The sequence below is a fragment of the Gavia stellata genome, chromosome 17 (genome assembly GCF_030936135.1).
Source record: "Gavia stellata isolate bGavSte3 chromosome 17, bGavSte3.hap2, whole genome shotgun sequence".
In the NCBI taxonomy this organism is placed as follows: Eukaryota; Metazoa; Chordata; class Aves; order Gaviiformes; family Gaviidae; genus Gavia; species Gavia stellata.
Window position 1 is genome coordinate 7045093 of NC_082610.1, and position 18582 is coordinate 7063674.

Below are 18582 nucleotides of genomic sequence, written 5' to 3' on the forward strand. Positions count from 1 at the left end.
AGATTATTTTGCCTAATAATGTGCTTTTTTCCAAAATTCAGCATGGATTATCAATTAGGAGGCATCATCATCAAATGTCATTTTATTTTCTTTATTGCATAAAGGTAGTAGGTGGATCTTTTCGAACTGAAAGGATGTCTTTCCAAGACTAACATGGATAAAGAACTATCCCGAATTCAAAGTAAAATTTGTTACTCTCTCCTATAGCTTTTACAATAAGATGTTACAAAGAAATCTTAGTTCCACAGAGTAAGCAAACATGATTAACTCTGTCACTAAAAGACCAGTCTGGTCTATACAACGTTCCTGTGAGGAGGCTTTTTGTGATACCTAAGAACAGGCAGAGACTAGCTCAGCCTGACCTTCCTCCTCTCCCTGAGGCTCCTTCCATCCGAGGGCAGTTCACAGTCTCACCTTAGCGAGAGACCTCAGAAACTTCTCCAAAGTCTTGCTTTATCTCAAGTTCACCTTTGTACGTTTCCCTTCAATGAGTAGTTGCCGAACAAAGTATGTGATAGAGACGTGTTGCAGCTACTTCCGAGCAGGAGCTTCCACGACATGATTCATGAAACATTTCTTCTGAAATAGCAATGCTTCCAAAAGCCCCTTGTCGGATGATTTCCCAGGTCTGTCAGGAAACTCATAAATAAAAATCTGGCCTTTATTGCTATAGAGAGCAATTGTTCCCTCTTGGTCATCTACAAGCTGGTAAATGTGATAAAAAGAGCTCTTCATTTCTGAAGCTGGAGAAATAAAGTTTGATTAAATGTCCCTTGTCCCTCAGCTTCTAGAGGCGAGATTCTCTGCTCATATTAGTATAGGAATTTTCCTCGGGATTGTAACCAGGGAACTGGCATTTGTTTTCTTTGTTGATATTATTCTTGAAGGTGTCATCTGTTCCAGTTTTATTTGCAGTAACTTTAGGCAGATTTTTTTCAAAGTCCACCTGAAAAAAGAAAGAAAAAACCCTAGTAGTTTGAAGCCTGTTCACTGCTTTTTTCCTTTGCTTGAAGATATCTTGTTGCATTTTGACATCCTTTCTTACAAATCTTATTTCACTACATGAAATGACGCTCAGACCTACAAACAGGCACAGTTTAGTGTGTGTCCCCTCCATACACAACTGCTGATTTTCTCATTCCCCCTGGGAAAGTCTTTGGCAAAAGCAACAAAAACAACTTCTCAAACTCCTCTGTTCATGTAAAAGTCTTGAAATGTGCCCTCCATGCATTCCCAACCACTTAAATTTAGTTTTCCATTTGCGTATTTATCTACATTTTAATGGATTGGTTTTTTGTCTGGCCTTTATCAGTGGTTTCACACAGCAGCCACTTGATTGATGTTGTTATTTTACACTTTAAGCAAATACAAGGGGATAAATGCATATGTGATTTTTTTTTTTCTTTTAACTGCTTTTATTGAGATCATATTTTTTTCTCCAGAAAAGTTCTGGATGAAGTCTGTGTCGAGCACCTAAAAGCCAAGTGGAACAGCTGGAGCAAATCTAGAGCCACAGCTGCTCTCCAAATTAGATCATTAACTTCAACGTCAAATTTAAGGTGGGTGGAAGGACAGCTTCTACGTTACCACAAATACTGTGAGCCTGGCAGCTGAAAGATTACTTTCAAGATCTAAAGGTACCTGTAGAGTATTCTAAAAGAGCTGAAAACGTACATATTGCTTTATGTCCCTTTTATAAACCTAGCAGGTTCTGCTAAGACGGAGCAATATTGTTTCTCTGCAAGCTGTTACAACGGTGCAAGAAAATGAGATGCTTATTCTTTATGGCTTGTTAACGAGCTACAAAGCCCGTAGACACCTGGGGAAAAGCTGGCCCTGTTTCTCTGGAGGCGGTGGCGGGCAGGAGCAGCCCAGGTGCTGGTGGTTGCAGCTCTGCCTGCTGGGCCGGCAGCGCTGGCCTGGAGGGGAGAAGCCCTGGAGGGTCTGAAGGTGGGGATGGCAGCAGCAGGAGAGCTTCGTGGACACGTGAGTGCTAAAGTCTTTCTCCCTGTGCTTGGTGGGAGGAGGCAGTAGCTCGGTGGACTCCTCTCTAGGGTGTAAAGTGCGGTTTTGTCCCTGTTCCGCTGCTGGAGCAGGGAGGGCAGGGAGAGGGAGGTCAGTCCCCGTTTCAAGGGCTGCTGGCCGTCCCGAGGGCTGTTTGTCTCCAGAGACCCCGAGTCCCCATGTGCTGCGTAAACAGGGAAAATAAGTAACTTATTACTGAGTAACGCTGAGTAGGAGGATTTGGCTGACCTCATTTCCACTTCACGATGCCTACGCAGCATCCCTTGCATACCTCTACAAAGCAATTGCTGAAAACTAGCCTGCTCTCTGCGTGGCACGTGCCCTCACGTTGGTACGCACACGTACGCCCGCCGCTCCTGGGCCACGGCGGGGCTGAGCCGATGGGCTCAGGTACTCACCTCCTGGCTGTCGTGCCGCACGCCGCACCAGAGGAAAGCTTTGAGTCTTTCGGACCAAAAGCAAAACAGATTGCAGACTGGCTTAATTAACACTGGTGGGATATCTTCTCCTTTGCTGGGTCCTGAAGGGAGAAAATAATGATACCTAAGTCTACAGAAAGCTAGCTGGGAGCCTTGGGAGCCCCAGAGCATGAGGTGGGGGGGAGCGGGATCAGAGTCTGCTGCCCTTTCTGGAGTCTGTGTCTCACGAGCCTCTTGCTGGACTTTTTGAAAGCTCTTTTAACAGCTGAGTCAGATTCTTGTGCAAAAGCATTGATATATACACACATTGAACACCAACCTGTTATAAAGCTTATCAACAGCCCTGCGATGGCACAGCCCAGGCAGCCGATGGTACTGAAGTACAGGTAGGACAGGGAGTACCAGGTATCTGCCAGCAAAGGCCTGTGAAGGGGTGACAAAAGGGAAAGAAGCAGCTAGCGATGACCAATGGGTATGTTCACGTTGTCTCTTGACTGTGCCAGCAAAATACAGCTCACGCTGCAATCGGTGTATGATCCGGCAGTGGTCCGTGCTCCCAGCCCGCTCGGCGGTAACCGGCTGCACCCCAGAGGCAGGCTGCAGGCTTGGGCTGCACGCTGTGCCAAAACGCAGGCTTGAGTGGTAACGGTGGGGAAAATACCTGTCTGGAGCCGCTGTGGGAGCCACCGTCGTCAGTGCCTCGGTGCTGTTAGCCAGTGTGCAGTTGAGAGTTGACAGTTGCAGAGGAATGGACTTTGTCGGTGGTGCAGGGTAAATGAAAGAGCCAGTACCAGCCCAAAAAGCTAAGGTGATCCCAGCTAAGAGGCCTCCGACAGCACCCTTGGCAGGTACAGAAAGATACTGTTAAAGGTGACGCACGGGAAGCGCTTCTCTGTGTACGTGAATGAGGCAGGAGTAGGTGATGACTGGTTACGGTCGCTGTCAGTGTAAATCAATTCTGTTCTCTCTTGGCCAGGGTGTAAAACACTCTGATTTATTGCCCTCTAGTAACAAGAGTAGAAGCAAAACTGTGATTGCCAAAACTGCAATGCAGAGTTTAGTTTTACTTCTGGGTAAATGTGGTGGGATTGCTCATGGGGCAATATGAAATGACCTTGTATTGTGTTTTGCCTGAGTTAGCAAAGGCAGAGCAATTGAAATCATTCTGTACATCCCAAGGCGAGTATAGGCTGGGACAAGTATTGAATATTTTTTTCTTTTTAATGAAAGAGAAGAAACTCAGAAATAAAAATAATTAAAAAAAAAAAACCCCAAACTCATGTGGATCTGATCACCAATTATTCCACAGTTAAGTAGAGTTATATTCAAACAGGATAACTTCAGACAGTGAAAGGGGACCTCTAAACAGATCTTGGACTCCTCAGGTTCTAAATCTGAAGAGCAGCCCAGAGTCTACATCTAAAAAACCCAAACAATTTTCAAGATGGAGTTTTAACCAAACAACACCAAGAGATTTTCTCTTAGATAAGGATTATTTTTTTTCTTACCTTCCAGTTAGCACAAGGAAATACAATTCCCAGGGTAAATAATCCCAGCATGGGCCCCCCACACATCCCATGGATGGAGAGGGAAGCCTGTGGATGCAGAGGAGAAGACAGGAGCTTAGTGCAGCAGCTGAAGGGAGCGTGCACGGTTCTGATTTTGGTCTGTAATTTTCAGTGGGAAATGGTGGGGGAGAAGGGACCAACAGTGATTTCAGTCCACAATTAAAGAAAGAATTGCACTCAGTATTGTTTCCCAGCAGTGAGTAAATAGTGAAGGAGCTGAGGGATTTATGATTTATTTTTTTTTCCTAGTTATTCTTCTCAGCAGAGCATCCACAGAAATTGTTCAGGTAATCTAGCAGTCCCCAGGGATGTCAGCATTATTCAGTTCGTTGCATTTCTGTTTGTTCATGTTCAGTTCACTGAATTTCTGAAGCACGGTATACCTGCACAACTCCTCCCAGCAGCGATGCTGCTGCAGCCATCGAAGTGCACAGGACACCATATAACATACCTGGAAAAGATCAGGCAGCAAGGTGTCAGCGCTGGTTAGCAGTGTGGACAATTTCTAATTCATCTAGTGTCAGAAGTGACCAGGCAGCACGGAGGAATTGGCACTTTGGGCTTTGACGTTTAAAGCGGACCATTAAGCACCCAGCCGTGTCTTGCGTGAAGTCTTGTTGGGTTTTTGGTTGGTTGATTTTTCTTATGAAGCAGAACTTAGCAGTGAAATTAATTTAGAAGTTATGCCTCATGCAGAAAGGTTTCAGTTTCTGTTGCCTTTAAATAATGCTTTTAAAATAATCTAATGAATTAATTGAGCAACGATAAACAACATGGCTTTCTTCCTTTGACACCAGCTTTAACTTTGTGGTAGACAAAACTCTGTATGTGGCAGTCTTGAGTAAAGCCAACAAAAACTCATCTTATGTGCTAGCACACCTTGGTTTCAGAGGTAAAAATGATCTTTCTAGGTCCTGAGTTCAAAAACTAAGTAGTAGGGGGAAAAGCAGGAACAGAGAAGGCTGGAGACAGTTACAGAGACAGAAGTAGTATTGGATTGGCTCTTCTGTGATCTTTACAAACATTTATTAATGGTTATGATATTATTACAGTACTTATAAAAGGGTGATGGTATTAGTGCAATACTTGTAAAAAGTATCTTAAAAATTCAAACCACTTTGGACGCTTGATATTTTTACTTTTTTTTTTTCTCTGATAAACTGAACAACCGGCTTATGCGATGTGCTGAAGTTTGAAGGGATATGTCTTATTGTACCACTATAAAGTAACAGTATTTATTAATACTACTAGAGAGTAGTGTGGTCATAACTACACCGATATTCTTTCTGTATTGTAAAGAAGATCCCGGAGTGTTCCCCAGTATTTTCAGTAGACAAAACTTATCAAAGGATTTTGAGTAGTGCACCATATAGTGCACATGCTTAATTCTACTGAAGCATTGTGCTGACGTTCATCCTGAGAGTTTATAAAGGGTTACGTTCCTGTGGAGGTTTCTGAAGCACAAGTGTGTTTCTGAAGGAGCGTCTCGAGACGGTGCCCTTCACTACTCACAAAACTGCTCTCAGTGTCTGAGACTCTCAAGGCTCTGAGTATATAAAATCCCGCCCTATTTTCTCCTGTAGTAATAGCAATTGGGGCATGGACAGCTTTGCCGTTAAATAAATGGATCCCATCTGGGGTACCTACATAAGCCTTTGCTGATCCATGTGCTCATCTTCTCGGAGAGGTTTGGGAAACCTTTCTTGACCAAGTCTTCAAAGGTAACAGTTGCTAAAGCGTTGATGCTGGCAGCTACTGTGCTGTAGGAATGGAGAAGAATGTTAAATAAATAGGATGCAATACAATCTGAAATAAAGTTGTATTTATAGAGAAATGCTGCCTCTTGCTCAGCATTAATAATATAAAATGTACAGTTCCCGAAGAGTATTTTTCACATATAATGCTGATGCTGGTGAGGTTTCTGTCCCTTCTGGGATTGCTAGGGGCCCTGCTTCATGCTGGTGCAGAACAAGATAGAAACTCATCCTGATTGACCCTTCAGTCTACCAAGCTGCAAAGGCCTTCAAAATATAGAAATGTTCCAGTATAAAGATATTGCTCCCTTACAAGTCAAAGGATGTGCAGTGACCACTAGCAATACCCTGTTCTTCCACAAAATGTCTGTTCTATTATCTCTCCTAACTGAAAAATATGGAATAGGGATAGTCTGACTTTTAGCTAGATGAGTGAACCCATATTTGTTGAGCACTATCTCTGGGATTTGTTGTGACGATATGGCAGTGGCAATACCTACAGCACAGTATTGGGTACTTGGTGCCTCTGTTCTCTTAGTCTCCTGCCAGGAGCAGCCAGTGCATTTTATGCTTTTTTTTTTTTTTTTTTTTTTTTGCTTTCTGTTGTGATAGTGCTCTCTTGCTTTTTCTGCAGTCTTTAGAAACAGCCTGTTGGAGATCGACTTTGGCGTTTGAATAATGTCACTGTGAACTTGATTCTTCTCTCTTTCTAATATCCTATGAAGTATTGATGTTTGGCCTGTCGAGGGTAGAACCTGCAATAACGTGTAGCACCCCCCTGAAGAACACACAGCTTCTAAAGCTTCTCTGTGCAGACATCTCTTTTCCTAGTCTCACTCTGTTTCATGTGCAGATAGGGATAGAGAGCTTTTCAGTGAGCCTAACGATGATATGGTGGCAGTCAGGTTAAGTAAAGGCAATTCCACCATGAGTAGCTCCAAAGGTATTCCAGGAAGCTGAGCTCAGGTTTTCTACTCTTTTGTCTGTGGTGATAATGTTATTCTAAAATGTATTTGGGATAAAAAGATACTGGAGAAGTGGAGCTAGACTTTGGCATAAAAACAGTGTAACTCGGCAAAGCAATAGTGCTGCTTCCTAGAATGTGCTAAGAAAAACAGCTGGGCTTTTCTTAGGGTTTCATGTTTTGACCTGCTTCTGGGTCCTGAAGAAATCAATGGTATGCAGCTAAAATGGCATTTCAGATTCACAGACCTTAGGGTTCCGCTGAAGGCACAGGCGACAAACAGTCCCGGGACTCCTGGCATCGAAGAAAAAATGTCCATAACAAAATACGGCATGAGCTGGGATAGAAGGAGCACGAAAGCAACATAAGCAATTAGTTAAGATTTTCCTGGGTAATGGAAGAGAAGTAGCTGTATCTGAGCGTGTTGCTAAATTCTGGTTTTGTTCCAACTAACAAGGGGTGTCATATTTTGAGCAAAGGGGCAGAAGTGGTCAATCAGATTAATGCTGCAGGAGTGCCAGAATAGATATATTCTATCCCAGATTCAGCAACCACTTTAGTCCTTGAGCACTGAAAGGGCATAAATAATCCCACAAAATTTAAATTGTCTCTGTAAGTGCTATGTCTGGGCCCAAAGCACCTCCTACTTATAATAATGGGTATCTGTACCTGATCAGGTGCCGAAATGAAATCAGCAGTCCAAGGGTCACAACTCTTGTAATGAGAATACATCACCAAACCACAAAATACTGCACACACCAGGACTGTCCAAAGTCCCAATAAATTCAGGTAAAGTGCCCTAGAACACAGGAGAGAAATGCTACTTAATACAGGATAAATATAGAAAAGCTGTTACAAGTTAGTTAGTTCTAACCTTTTAGAGAGATGTCCTAATCAAAATTAGCTATATAATCTCTTAGAGGCATCACCAGGATAAAAAATTGTGTGTAATACTGATTTTAAAAAACATGAAAAAAATACAGCTTCTTTATGCCCTAGGACAAGGTTCTAGGCAACTCTGTACAGCTGGAAGAGACTGATCTAAGACCAGTAACTTGTAGGCAGAACAGGCTGCACCGAGTGCTGGGTCTGTCCCTCCTGTCCCCTGTAAGCACAGATTTTTGTCTGTCAGGAGTTGTTGTTGCTGTTCTCCCTTTAAGCCATGCAGGGTATTATTTTGCATGGATTCTGTCGTGGTTGCAATGCTGTCACAGCCGAGTAACACACTTGGGGTTTTTTCACTAGTCCGTGAAATGGATGTGGGTGACAGCATCTGCTGGGGAGGTTGTGTGGCTGCGGTTCAGTAATCCTGTAGCTCCTGAGAGCTGCCAGATTTCACAGAGCCTACATCGTGTCTGGCTGTCACCTTACACAAGGTCTCTTGCTAGGGCCAGTTCAGAGCTGTGCTACCGGGACCCAAAGGTCTTTCAGGGCTTGTTACTAGTGATGTTCTCACTGTTGTGACTTCCAAACATTTTCAGAGACTGAATTTCAACAGGGTAAATTCATATAATCCGTCATGACCTTCAGAAAATCAGTATTATTGCAGCTAGCAGAAATGCTGACTGTTTGAAGAAGGAAAAAATTACCGCCTTTACACTGTAGCCAAGTGGGCAAGCAATTAGACCTCGGTGTATGAAAAAAATCTGGTTGTTTAATAAACATGTGTCTAGCTATGCACATACTAATGCTGAACTTGAGGAAGGTAGCAGACTGGAGACCTGTATGTCTATATTGTGAGTTTCACTTGGTTCTTTACCATTGATGCTAATTATTCTTGTATTTTAGAATTTGAATAATTTATTTATTGATCTCATTTTATTTAGATCATGCCATGTGCTATAGTGCCTCATTAAATCAATAACCACTTTTAATAAAATACAACAAAAACACAATTCCCATAAATACACTCTTCCAATAAAGCTGTAGATAGCACAACTTCTGTGGGGGCATCTTTTCCGTACTCTGCTTCTGAGATTTAATTTGGCAGTCTGACCCCAAATTAATAAACTGCAAGAGTTAGCTAGCTACTCATTTTTCTTTCTTGATTTATGCCATTTAGGGCAAGAGGAAGTAAGACTGCCAGCGCAAAATTAGCTTACTACCACCCAATGGGATCCCAATATTTATTTAACTTAACTGACAAACTGTTAGTATAATTCCACGTCAGTATGTTTGATTTCTAGGATAGGTTAATGACAAGTAACTTACAGTTTAGCGTGCTTTTCCGATTTGCAAGAAATGCATCTCTGTATTGTGGACTGATTAACTCCATAGAGCCCTAGCCAGGTAAACGTTCCCCCAATAACAATTGTCCAAAAGGTATGTCGTCTCAAAGGATCGACATCAAAGCTAGAAGAGAGAAAGAAGCAATTCAGTTCACTTATTTAAACACAGGTTTATTTCGAAAGAGGTAGGTGATTTTTCAGAACTATCTGGTACGTCCTACCCTCCAAGTCAGAAGTACTGCATTGGTAATACGGTTTTCAGCACGTACAACATCTAATGTGTTCAGGTTTGGAAGGTTTTTTTACTTTTATATTGTAACACATTACTGTGTTAAGGTCAAGGTTTATCAAGTCAGGATAAACATATATCATGCAGAGGTCAGAGGACCAATTAATTGAGAGAGATCACATTTATAAGGCTTTCTACGCTCAGATTTCAGCTCTGTGTCATATTGCAGCAACAGACCCGCAAGCCATCCTGCCTGGGACTCCATCCTCTGCAAGGAACAAAGCCACTTACTAAACTCTCAAAATCCTCCAAACTCTTAGTCACATCATCAGGATGTGTTACTTCCTTAACAAGAAATTGCTTTAGCTGCAGTGTTATCTTTTTCTAACAGTGACATTTCATTACTCAGTAATTCTAACCAGTACAAGTACACCTTTCTGCCTTGCATCTGTCGTCTTTGCAATTCTGCTAATCTTGAGATGTATAGCAGATAACATTTGACCTTGCTGCTAGATTCTGTCAGTGACTTGCCTTGATCAATGAACTTTTCAGTCAAGGCCACAAACAGCCAAAGGAAGGTCCGTGTGCTACCCCAGTGCATTGGTGCACTATTGCTAGCTGCTGTGGTGAGTGTACTTTAAATGAAGTGCCAGTTTTAGGAATAGAAATGAAAGACATATACAACTGGAAGGAATAATTGGGCTGCTTTTGTAGGTACACAGAGAAAAATGGCAAAGCTCCCTTTGAGTTCAGCAGGGCTTTGATTTCTTCAAAGACAGTACCAGAAAGGGGAGTTAAGCTCTCCTGGAAGGTCAGCTGTGTTCCCAAGAACTGAAGAACTAGGGAATAGACTTCTCTGAGTCACCGAGGTTGTTCGCTGGTAGTATAATAACAAGTCTGAGTATTTTTGGCCTAGTGAAGGTAGGGTTTCTAAAAATTAAATATACAAAAAGGAAAAGGTTTGCACCATTTGTTTCTTACTCAAATATGTTTAGTCGTGATCCTTCATAGGCATCTTCCCAGACCTTGGTCGATCCACCGTTCAGAGTAGTTCCTCGAATCAAAACCGTCACAAAGCCAACCACCATGACAGTCATTTGAAATGCATCTGTCCAGACAACAGCTTTTAATCCTCCCTAGAACAAACAGAAACTGTATGCTCTCATCTTTCCTGTGGTTCAAGTACAGCAAAAGGTAGAAAGACCCCTTATTTCAGGAGCTCATGAGCTGTATGTGTAGCATCTAGAAAATCAGGACTCTTCTCGAACTTTGTCTTCTCTCTGAAGGCTGTATTTTTGCAGGTCAGAAAATGCCACAGCCTAAATAGTTTGGCTACAGCCATATGAGAATATTTGACCTCCAGTTAAATGCTTTTTTCCTGCCTCCTTTATATGTATGTGAAGAATATATGATGGTGTGGAACAAAAGCTTAGGGAACACAAGCTGGCCTGTTTGTACTTCCCAAGGCACTCCGTACGCTTGTCAGAGCCCAGTGGTCCACAATCAGCCTAACACAGAAAAACAGCTCCAGACAGTTTGCAGTTCAGCTTTCTTCCATAGCTACTTTCATATTTGATCAAATCTGTACTAGAGCACTGTAATAAGTGTTTTCAACAACTGAAATGCTGAAAAAATTCATTAGTGGTAACGAGAACAGGAATTAGGTTGTGTCCCGAGCCCCAGGGCTCTGCCGCTTGCACTGCGACGTTTATCTTTTTTTGTGATCCAGAGTCTCGTGTTGCTTCCCCTCGGAAGCAAAGCTCTCTATGACCTGTTGCTCGCCCTTCCTGGGCTTTATCACTCTCTTCTTGATCTGGTGTGACACCAGAGGCACATTTTTCATTACAATGTTTTTCAGTCTATAACTTTTAAAAGATAAGAAGAATCAGCATCTCAAAAGATTTAGTATGGCAGGGGAAGGTTATCGCCTCCTAATCTGGACTCTGCCTCGAGCTGTCTGGTTTAAACCTTGAGACATACAGCAGAGGATTTGAGAGGAAATATTTTTTTTCTCCAAATAGACTTCCTTATACCACAGACTCTAAAAGAAATTTATCTCTGTGTTCTCCCACTTTAAACTTCAGTCACTTGGATTGCATTTAGAAGCCCCCCTTCTGCAATAGCCTGTCATGTATAAAGGATGGGTGAATTAACAGTCTGTGTTCCAGCTGTTCGGTTGTGCCTGTTACGTACCAGAGTGCAATAGAAAGTGCAGACAATTCCTGTTGCAACTACAGAGCCCCAGAGATCAAATCCAGTGACTGTGAAACCAAAGAAAACCAAATGGTTAGCAAAATGGGGGTAGGTCATCTGGGTGGCAACACAAAAGCTATGATCCTTTAGCCTTAGAAGGTTGGGCGTAATTACTCATTTTGATCTTTTGTGTCTATTAGGAGCTCTGCTGGAGTGTTCCAGTTTCTTAACACTACTGGATACTGTTTTGCATTGTTGTTTTCTTGCAAATTGGATTTAACTAACTTTCAAGTGTGCAAAACTAATAGGTAAGAAGAGTAATTGCATAAAGCAAAAACATTATTCCTGTGGGACACAGTTTTACAAGCAATGCTTTCCTTCTGGTCTAAGTCCAGAATTTTCTCTTGAGAAATCTAGTTCTTCAGAGATTTCCAAAGAATCCTAAGAAAAAAAAAAAACAACCCCAAACTAGATTTCATTCCCTGCAACTAGGAACAGTTTAATGCTAAAATGTGCTGCATTAAAACAATTTTGCATGTTCATTTTAATTCCTAAAGTTACTTTACACAAGATGTACAAATTTTGGTTTGGCTTATATTGAAGTCTCTCCCACCGGGCATGGTTTGTGGTGGCAAATCTGTTTGTCAAGGTTCTCTTTTTAGCAAAGTTAGTATGGCCTAATAACGAACATGAACTGTCACATAAAATTCAGTTGAGCTCCAGGGGAAGGAAGCTCAGCGCCATGTGAGAGGTGGGATTGGGTAAACTGGATGCAACTCAGATGACGAGCAATGAAAAGAGCCTCCCAATCTCTTCCCAATCAATTTTGGTGGAATCAGGAGTTGGGCCATGGTGATTCCTTATGCCCTATGGCAGTAAAATTGCGAATACCATCTGTCGTGATGGATGCTGTAGGCCTGGTTTGCAAAGATCAATTGAACAAGCATGCGGACAGCAGCACAGAATTGAGCTCCAGCTACAGGGAATGGAGTTAGGCCCATGGGAACCTGAACACGGAAGACAGGGAAGGGGGGAATCAAAGTACAGAATACGTCTTGGATCATCAGCTTGCACTGTGAACTTTGTCAGGATGTTGAGAAATTGTTCACTGCTAACCTCTTTGGGTGGTTACGGGGTGCAAAGGAGAGCAGAACAGCAGCTCCTGCTAATGTACTGGTGTGAGAGAGAGATGTGGCGAGTCAGAAACAGAGCTACGTGGTGCAGGCAAAAACCTTCTTACAGAACTTTTGAGGAATTTTTTTTTTTTAGACTTACTTGTCTATTTTCCTCGCTTCAGTTATTCTGATTGTCTTGTGGTGTGGTTATTTGGGGTAGCCGTGTAGTGCGGTATGGGAACTCACCTTGATTGAGTGCCAGTGATGGAGCATAAACCACTATTCCCGTGTAAAGGATCTGAAGGAGAAAAAGTTCATGAAAAAAAACCCAACGTGTATGTGAATGCTCAGTGATAAGGCTTCTATCCAGAGTGGGGCACAGAGGAAAATACCAGATCTAGAGGTTTCTTTAGATCAGCTTGTATTGTACATGGCTTTCTGTTTCAGCCTTTACAAAATAAAAATCTTTTATTATTTCCTCATAGAAGGATCATTATCTGTCTTGGTATTACTGATTTTACCCATTGCTAAGATGACTAAATGACAAAAATATCCTAGTCAAATGGAAAGAGGAGCTCTCAGAAAAACACAAACAATGATGCAGAGATAACTTGGATTGATCTTGGAAATTAAACTTCCCTTGTTCCATTCAATCCCTTTCAAAGTATCTGACTCAATGCCCTTCATGCGTATGTTCTGATAGAACTGAGGGAGAAACAAAGCCTGGAAGTCAATAAGCATTCAAATCTATTGCTAAAGGTTTTGGAATTAATAAAATGGAATCAATGTAGAAAGAAATGTCTGCCAATGTCCCAAGACTTTCCATCAAATACATAACTAATGTAATCTTTTGAGAAACTTGGTGATGCTTTAAATCAAAGGGCAAAAAAGCTTTTTGATGTCTAGAATGGTGCCTTGGGTGGCTCCTTAAGTTTGGTTTCTTTTGGTAAAGTAAGTAGGTAAAGTTAAGTAGTAGTAGTAAAGTGGTGTAAGTAAAGCTAGTCTCTGTTCAAGCTCTCTACACACACAGGGGTGTGGACTGGCTGGTCAGTGTTTTATGGTAGTGCAGAGCAGTATACAGACGTGGAGTCTGCACACAGTAGGCAGTGATTTCTGCCCTGTGGGCTGCTGGGCTTAGTGCTTGGGACCTGGCGCGGGGAGCAGCCCGTGCCACGTGCAGCTGCTTTGCAATGGGATAGCCTCACCCTGGTAGGGTAAATGGGTAACTGGTGAACTAAATGTACCCAGAACAGCTCGTCTAGCTTCTCAAGAAAGACAGAGTCTGCTCATTTGGAAAGAGAGAGGCTTCAAGAGACCAAGAATTTGAGAAGCTGTGGGAGTTCAGCACAACAGCCAAGTGTCAAAGACAACAAAAATGGCATTTTTAATCCTAAACAGGAGAAAGCTAGGAAAGCAACCATTCTTTCTATTTAACATTCACAGTCCAAATGAAAAAATTAAGAAAAAAAGAGTCCTCATTAAAACATCTCATTATAAAAAATGTGCAGCCTGAGACTAGTCAAATGTAAATGTTGAGTGAAATTAGCATAAACAAAGAGTCAGTGTCATCTTACCGTCTGCAGGATGTAGATCAGTGTTGCAGCCAGACGGACAATCTTGTTAAATCTTAACTCCAAATACTAGGAAAAAGAGGAATCTCGGTAAATCGCACATCTGTGCACACAGCTACTAACCTTCTTTTCGCCCTGAGTAACAGCTTGCTGTGCAAGTAAAATTACCGGCAGCTGGCACTACTGCTGTGAGTAATGAGCAGGAGAGCATGATTGTTATTACAGGTAGCGATAATTACATTTAAGAAATCTTCTCATCGGTAGCATGTACTTGAAGTTGTATGTTGGGTTGCAGTAATCAGTATCTGCTTTGTATTGGGAATAACTGAAAGAGCCCAAGGGCTACAAGGAAAAGAGATTTAAACTTGAAATGAAAGTGTATTCCAACTATATGAAGAGGAATCTTGAGGTCGTATCCAGGAGAAATAGCATAAGTCTGACTCCTGTTGTGACAAAAGTGGTGGTGGAGCCGATGGAGAAGCTGCAACATAGAGTTTCATAGTGATTGAGCTAAGCTGGCTTTCCCACTTGCTCTGTGTCAGTCTAAAGCTGAATCTGCACATCATCAATGTGGAGAGGCAAGTGGGGTTCTTACGGGCTTCCAGGCAGATGCAGAGAGGTGTTCCCAATTACCGCGGAACAGCAGAGGTGGGTAGAGCTCTAGCCCCAAAAGCCCAGATTTTAAGCCTGAGTCACCATCTGGGTAGAGTTGACCAAAGAAATCTGCGTTGCTGACCCGGTGGCAGCCTCCCGCACAGCCATGGCTGAGCTGGGTCTCTCCCTGGGCCATAGTCCCGCGCGCTCCCCGGCAGAGACCAGGCGCAGGCTGTACAAGTCTCTCGTTTACAAGTCTCTAGGCATAGTACTTCCAAAGCAGCTTGCTTCTTATTAATTTTGTTCATGTTCATCTTTCTTGAGTCTCTTGCACGATAAGCCCCACAGTCTGCCCTACAAATAAACAGCTAATTTATGTAACTTGACTTGTTTCTAAAAATAATTCATGAAGCCCGCAGAGTCATCTTTCCAGCATGCTTGAAGGGACTTTCTGGCTACAATGACACCTTTGGTGGTTCAGATGAGACAAGTAATTCATTCTCTGATCTTGCATCAAAACCAGCTAGAAAATGCAGTTACTTGTGGCAATGGGAAGAGATGGTCAATTTACTACTTTCCAACCTGTAACTGAAATATTTCCAAATACCCAGGCAAAGCTGTTTGACCAAAGCCCCTCTTTGGGTTTGGGCTTAGAGAGCATGAGCAGCCTTTCTGTTAGCAGGAAGCTCCTCACAAGCTAACTCGGCTTTCTTCACCCAATTCTTGCTTAGTTGAAACTGCCCACAAACAGGGGCGACCAAATTTGTGGCGGTAGATTGAAGTGACTAAAAGGCTTTTCCCAAATGCTCAATAGCTGCCTTGTGGGTGTGCAGATGATAAGGGCTGCACACTGTGCTCCTAGCAATAACGTAACAAGAAATACTGATTATATTTACTTTTTTTTAACTACTGAACCATAATATGAAGAAAATAATGTGATCCAGGAGGAATGCCAGGCAAAAACTCCAGAAAATTCAGAGGTCATTCATTTAATTTCCTAGAGAATCCCTGAATTCATTCTCCACCCCTGACTTATTTTTTTTTGGGGGGGAAGAGACCTGCCATTTTCTTCCTCTTTATTCCTTCCTCCCATCTCAGCTTTTTAGATATCAACTAGTCCACTTTTATAGTAAATTAGACCAGATTGCCAGATCTAGACCAAGATTCAACTGGATACTCTTGAATTCTGTTCTCAAAGTCTGTCTTTAATACCTGCTCTCCACACCAGAGTGGAATAGTTACTTATAAGATCAAAAGCATTTGGATACACTTTAAATATTTTCCAGCTGTAACTTAATTCGGTGCTGGTGTGTAAACACTTATCCTGTCTTTGCTATATATGCATAACAGGAGCTCTGACCCTTAATTTGTGCTTTCAACTTATGCAATATAAATAACTAGTTTGAATAATGCAACCTGTTTCTAAAAATAATTAGTGCATCAATACATTGGTTCTGTAAAACACTGCAGAAAGTCTTCTGTCAGAGATTTTTATCTAAAAATATCTATATGCATGATACTGACTTTTATTTTTTGAATAGTGCCTTTTTTTTTATAATTTTTACTTACCTCATAAGTGCTTGTAATGCCAGATCTGTAAAATACAGGTAGAAAAAGTTCGGCAGTAAAAATGATGACAAGCGCATATGAAAGAAAGAACAGCACAAAGGATGCCCCATAGCGATAAACTTCGGAGGGTGTCCCCAGAACGGTGACTGCTGACATGAAACTTGATGTGAGCGAGAAAGCTATTGGTCCACATGTCATCTGTTTACCACCCACCAAAAATTCCTTTGAAGTTTTCTTTTTCCTCTCTTTAACTGCAAAAAAGACTCCAATGCTAGCACATACTAAAAATAGTGCTGCAAAAACAACATAGTCCCAAGCCACAAATTTTTTGATTTCTGGAGCTACAAAGTTTGACATCGCACCAGCTGGACAATTCTCTGGTGGAGAATTGTGCTTTTATATAGCTGTTGCTCTGAACAGATTAACTCACTTGGCAGCAAAGTTGAAGCTTATCTGTAGCTCGTCAATGACAAATAATAAACAGAAAGACAATTCAGCTAGGAGACTTTTTTTAATCCAGTGCACTTCTAAGGAGGAAAAAAAAAAAAATGAAGGATGAGTTCGGAAGGTGCTGAGCGCACTTAGACCCTAGTGCTACTGATGCTTCTGTCAGGTTGGCTGGAGCGGGGGACTTAGCTGTGAAATCTGTAGTACGCTCCCTTTTTATCTGTGAGGTTTTAATTTAAGGTTAAACATTAGCCTGACAGATTGACTTGATCTGACTCTTTTCTAACCTCTCAGCATTTTTAAATAATAAAATGAGAGCAATAAAGAACTAAATAAAGGAGAGCGAAACGACGGCAAGCTCAGTGTACAGACCTATGACCCCACTGGTGAGTTTGTTTTCAGAGGAGCAATTCCCTCATATGGTTAAAAACTAAACTTGAACATCAGCAATAGGGTTGCAAATTGTCCTTTGACGTTCTAAGTGTGCTCCTTGATAGACCCTCTGGAAGTTAAGGCTGTCTTAAAGAACTAGAGCCTTTAATGGTTAAAAGTAACTGCGGTGCTTTCCCCCCGCACCGTAGCCCAGCCTTGGTGTGTGTGGGAACCCAGGGGGTCTCCAGATGAGCAGAAGTGTGGTTTGTGCTACGCTGTTTGAGGATGACTTTCAGTTAGAAACTAATTTTTCACTGACCGCTACTAACAGCTATTTTACATATAGCTTCTATGGGTACGTGTGAGAGGTGATTTATTTTATTTATTCATGTACAACTTGGTTGGACCTGAAGGACAAGAGGGCCAAAGAGAAGCAGATTAGATGACAGCAATGCTTTTCTTAACTATGTCTTCGGTGTATTTTGTTGAATTCAGTTAATTAGGTTTTCCTTATATTGATTTTTTGTTTGTTTTTTTTAAATAAGTGAATATTAATTTTATCTCTCTATGCCATAATGATACGTTTTCCAAAGAAGCAGGCAATGACTTGTCATCCCAAAGGATTAACTAGTACAAAGAGGTAGTGTGTGTAGTTGCAGCCCTGAAGGAAGGGTGGAGGGTACATTTTGGAGACAATCAAGAAAGAGATGCAATAACCAGGGTAGCCTTTAATAGCAAAAGTCCTTTTCTTCAGCCTTGTCTTGGCTGGGGATGGATCCCCACTTCTCCTTCTTAAGTCATCACTAAACGGAGATGTTTTTGCTGTGTCAGTTGTACCCAGCAAATTAGTGGGTGTCTAGACCTGAAGCGTTGCCTGTTCCCATCCATCTGCTCAGGAGAAAAGAGGAGTACGTATACAGCAACCTTCATTGCTTAGCGCAGAGTCAAAGAAAATCCAGGACAGCCCATGGCTGGAACTGACTTGGTCTGTCCACGTGTGCAGTAGAGATTGTGCAATTTTTGTGGTTGATTTCAGTGAGACAGAGTGTAAAAGGGGGAGTTGAAAGGCTTATTTCTGCTGCAGAATGTGAATTAAAAAAAAAACAAACAAGTAAAAAAAATCCAAAACCCAAAACCTGCAGAGATACTTCTTGAAAGGCACTGCTTCATTTATAGCTGAACTACTTTTAGTCCTCAGAAGCTGAAAAAGTGTGAAGTGCATGCTTGCGAGGTATGATCCAGCCCTCTGTGAAAGCCGGCGTATCGATTAAAGCCCCATCGGTTGCCATAGCACTTGTGTGCTGTAACCTGCGGGTAGTGCGATGGGGGGACCAGATGAGAGAGGAACAAAACCTTTTGCATTACTGTGGATCAGTCAAAGTGAGATGGTATAGGTAATGCGCTGTAAATTCTCATACAACTGCCTCACAGTTATTTGTTTATCTGAGTATATCACCATCACTAGTTAATATTTCTCTTTTGTACAGAACAAATGTCTTAAGGTGTGTTGACTCTCGAAAAAGCAGCGACTTTC

The 18582-nt window shown here is 41.9% G+C and overlaps 1 protein-coding gene across 1 annotated transcript; it reads right to left on the reverse strand.

Moving 5' to 3' along the window:
- Window positions 1–787: 787 nt before the first annotated feature.
- On the reverse strand, window positions 788–16586 carry SLC5A12 (solute carrier family 5 member 12). Its single transcript, XM_059825944.1, has 15 exons — window positions 16230–16586; window positions 14070–14135; window positions 12742–12793; window positions 11381–11448; window positions 10169–10323; window positions 8942–9082; window positions 7400–7529; window positions 6979–7067; window positions 5660–5772; window positions 4396–4463; window positions 3953–4039; window positions 3106–3284; window positions 2764–2867; window positions 2424–2545; window positions 788–946 (listed from the first exon to the last, which is right to left on the reverse strand). The coding sequence occupies exons 1-15, from the start codon at window positions 16584–16586 to the stop codon at window positions 788–790; spliced, it is 1890 nt and encodes a 629-aa protein (XP_059681927.1).
- Window positions 16587–18582: the final 1996 nt, after the last annotated feature.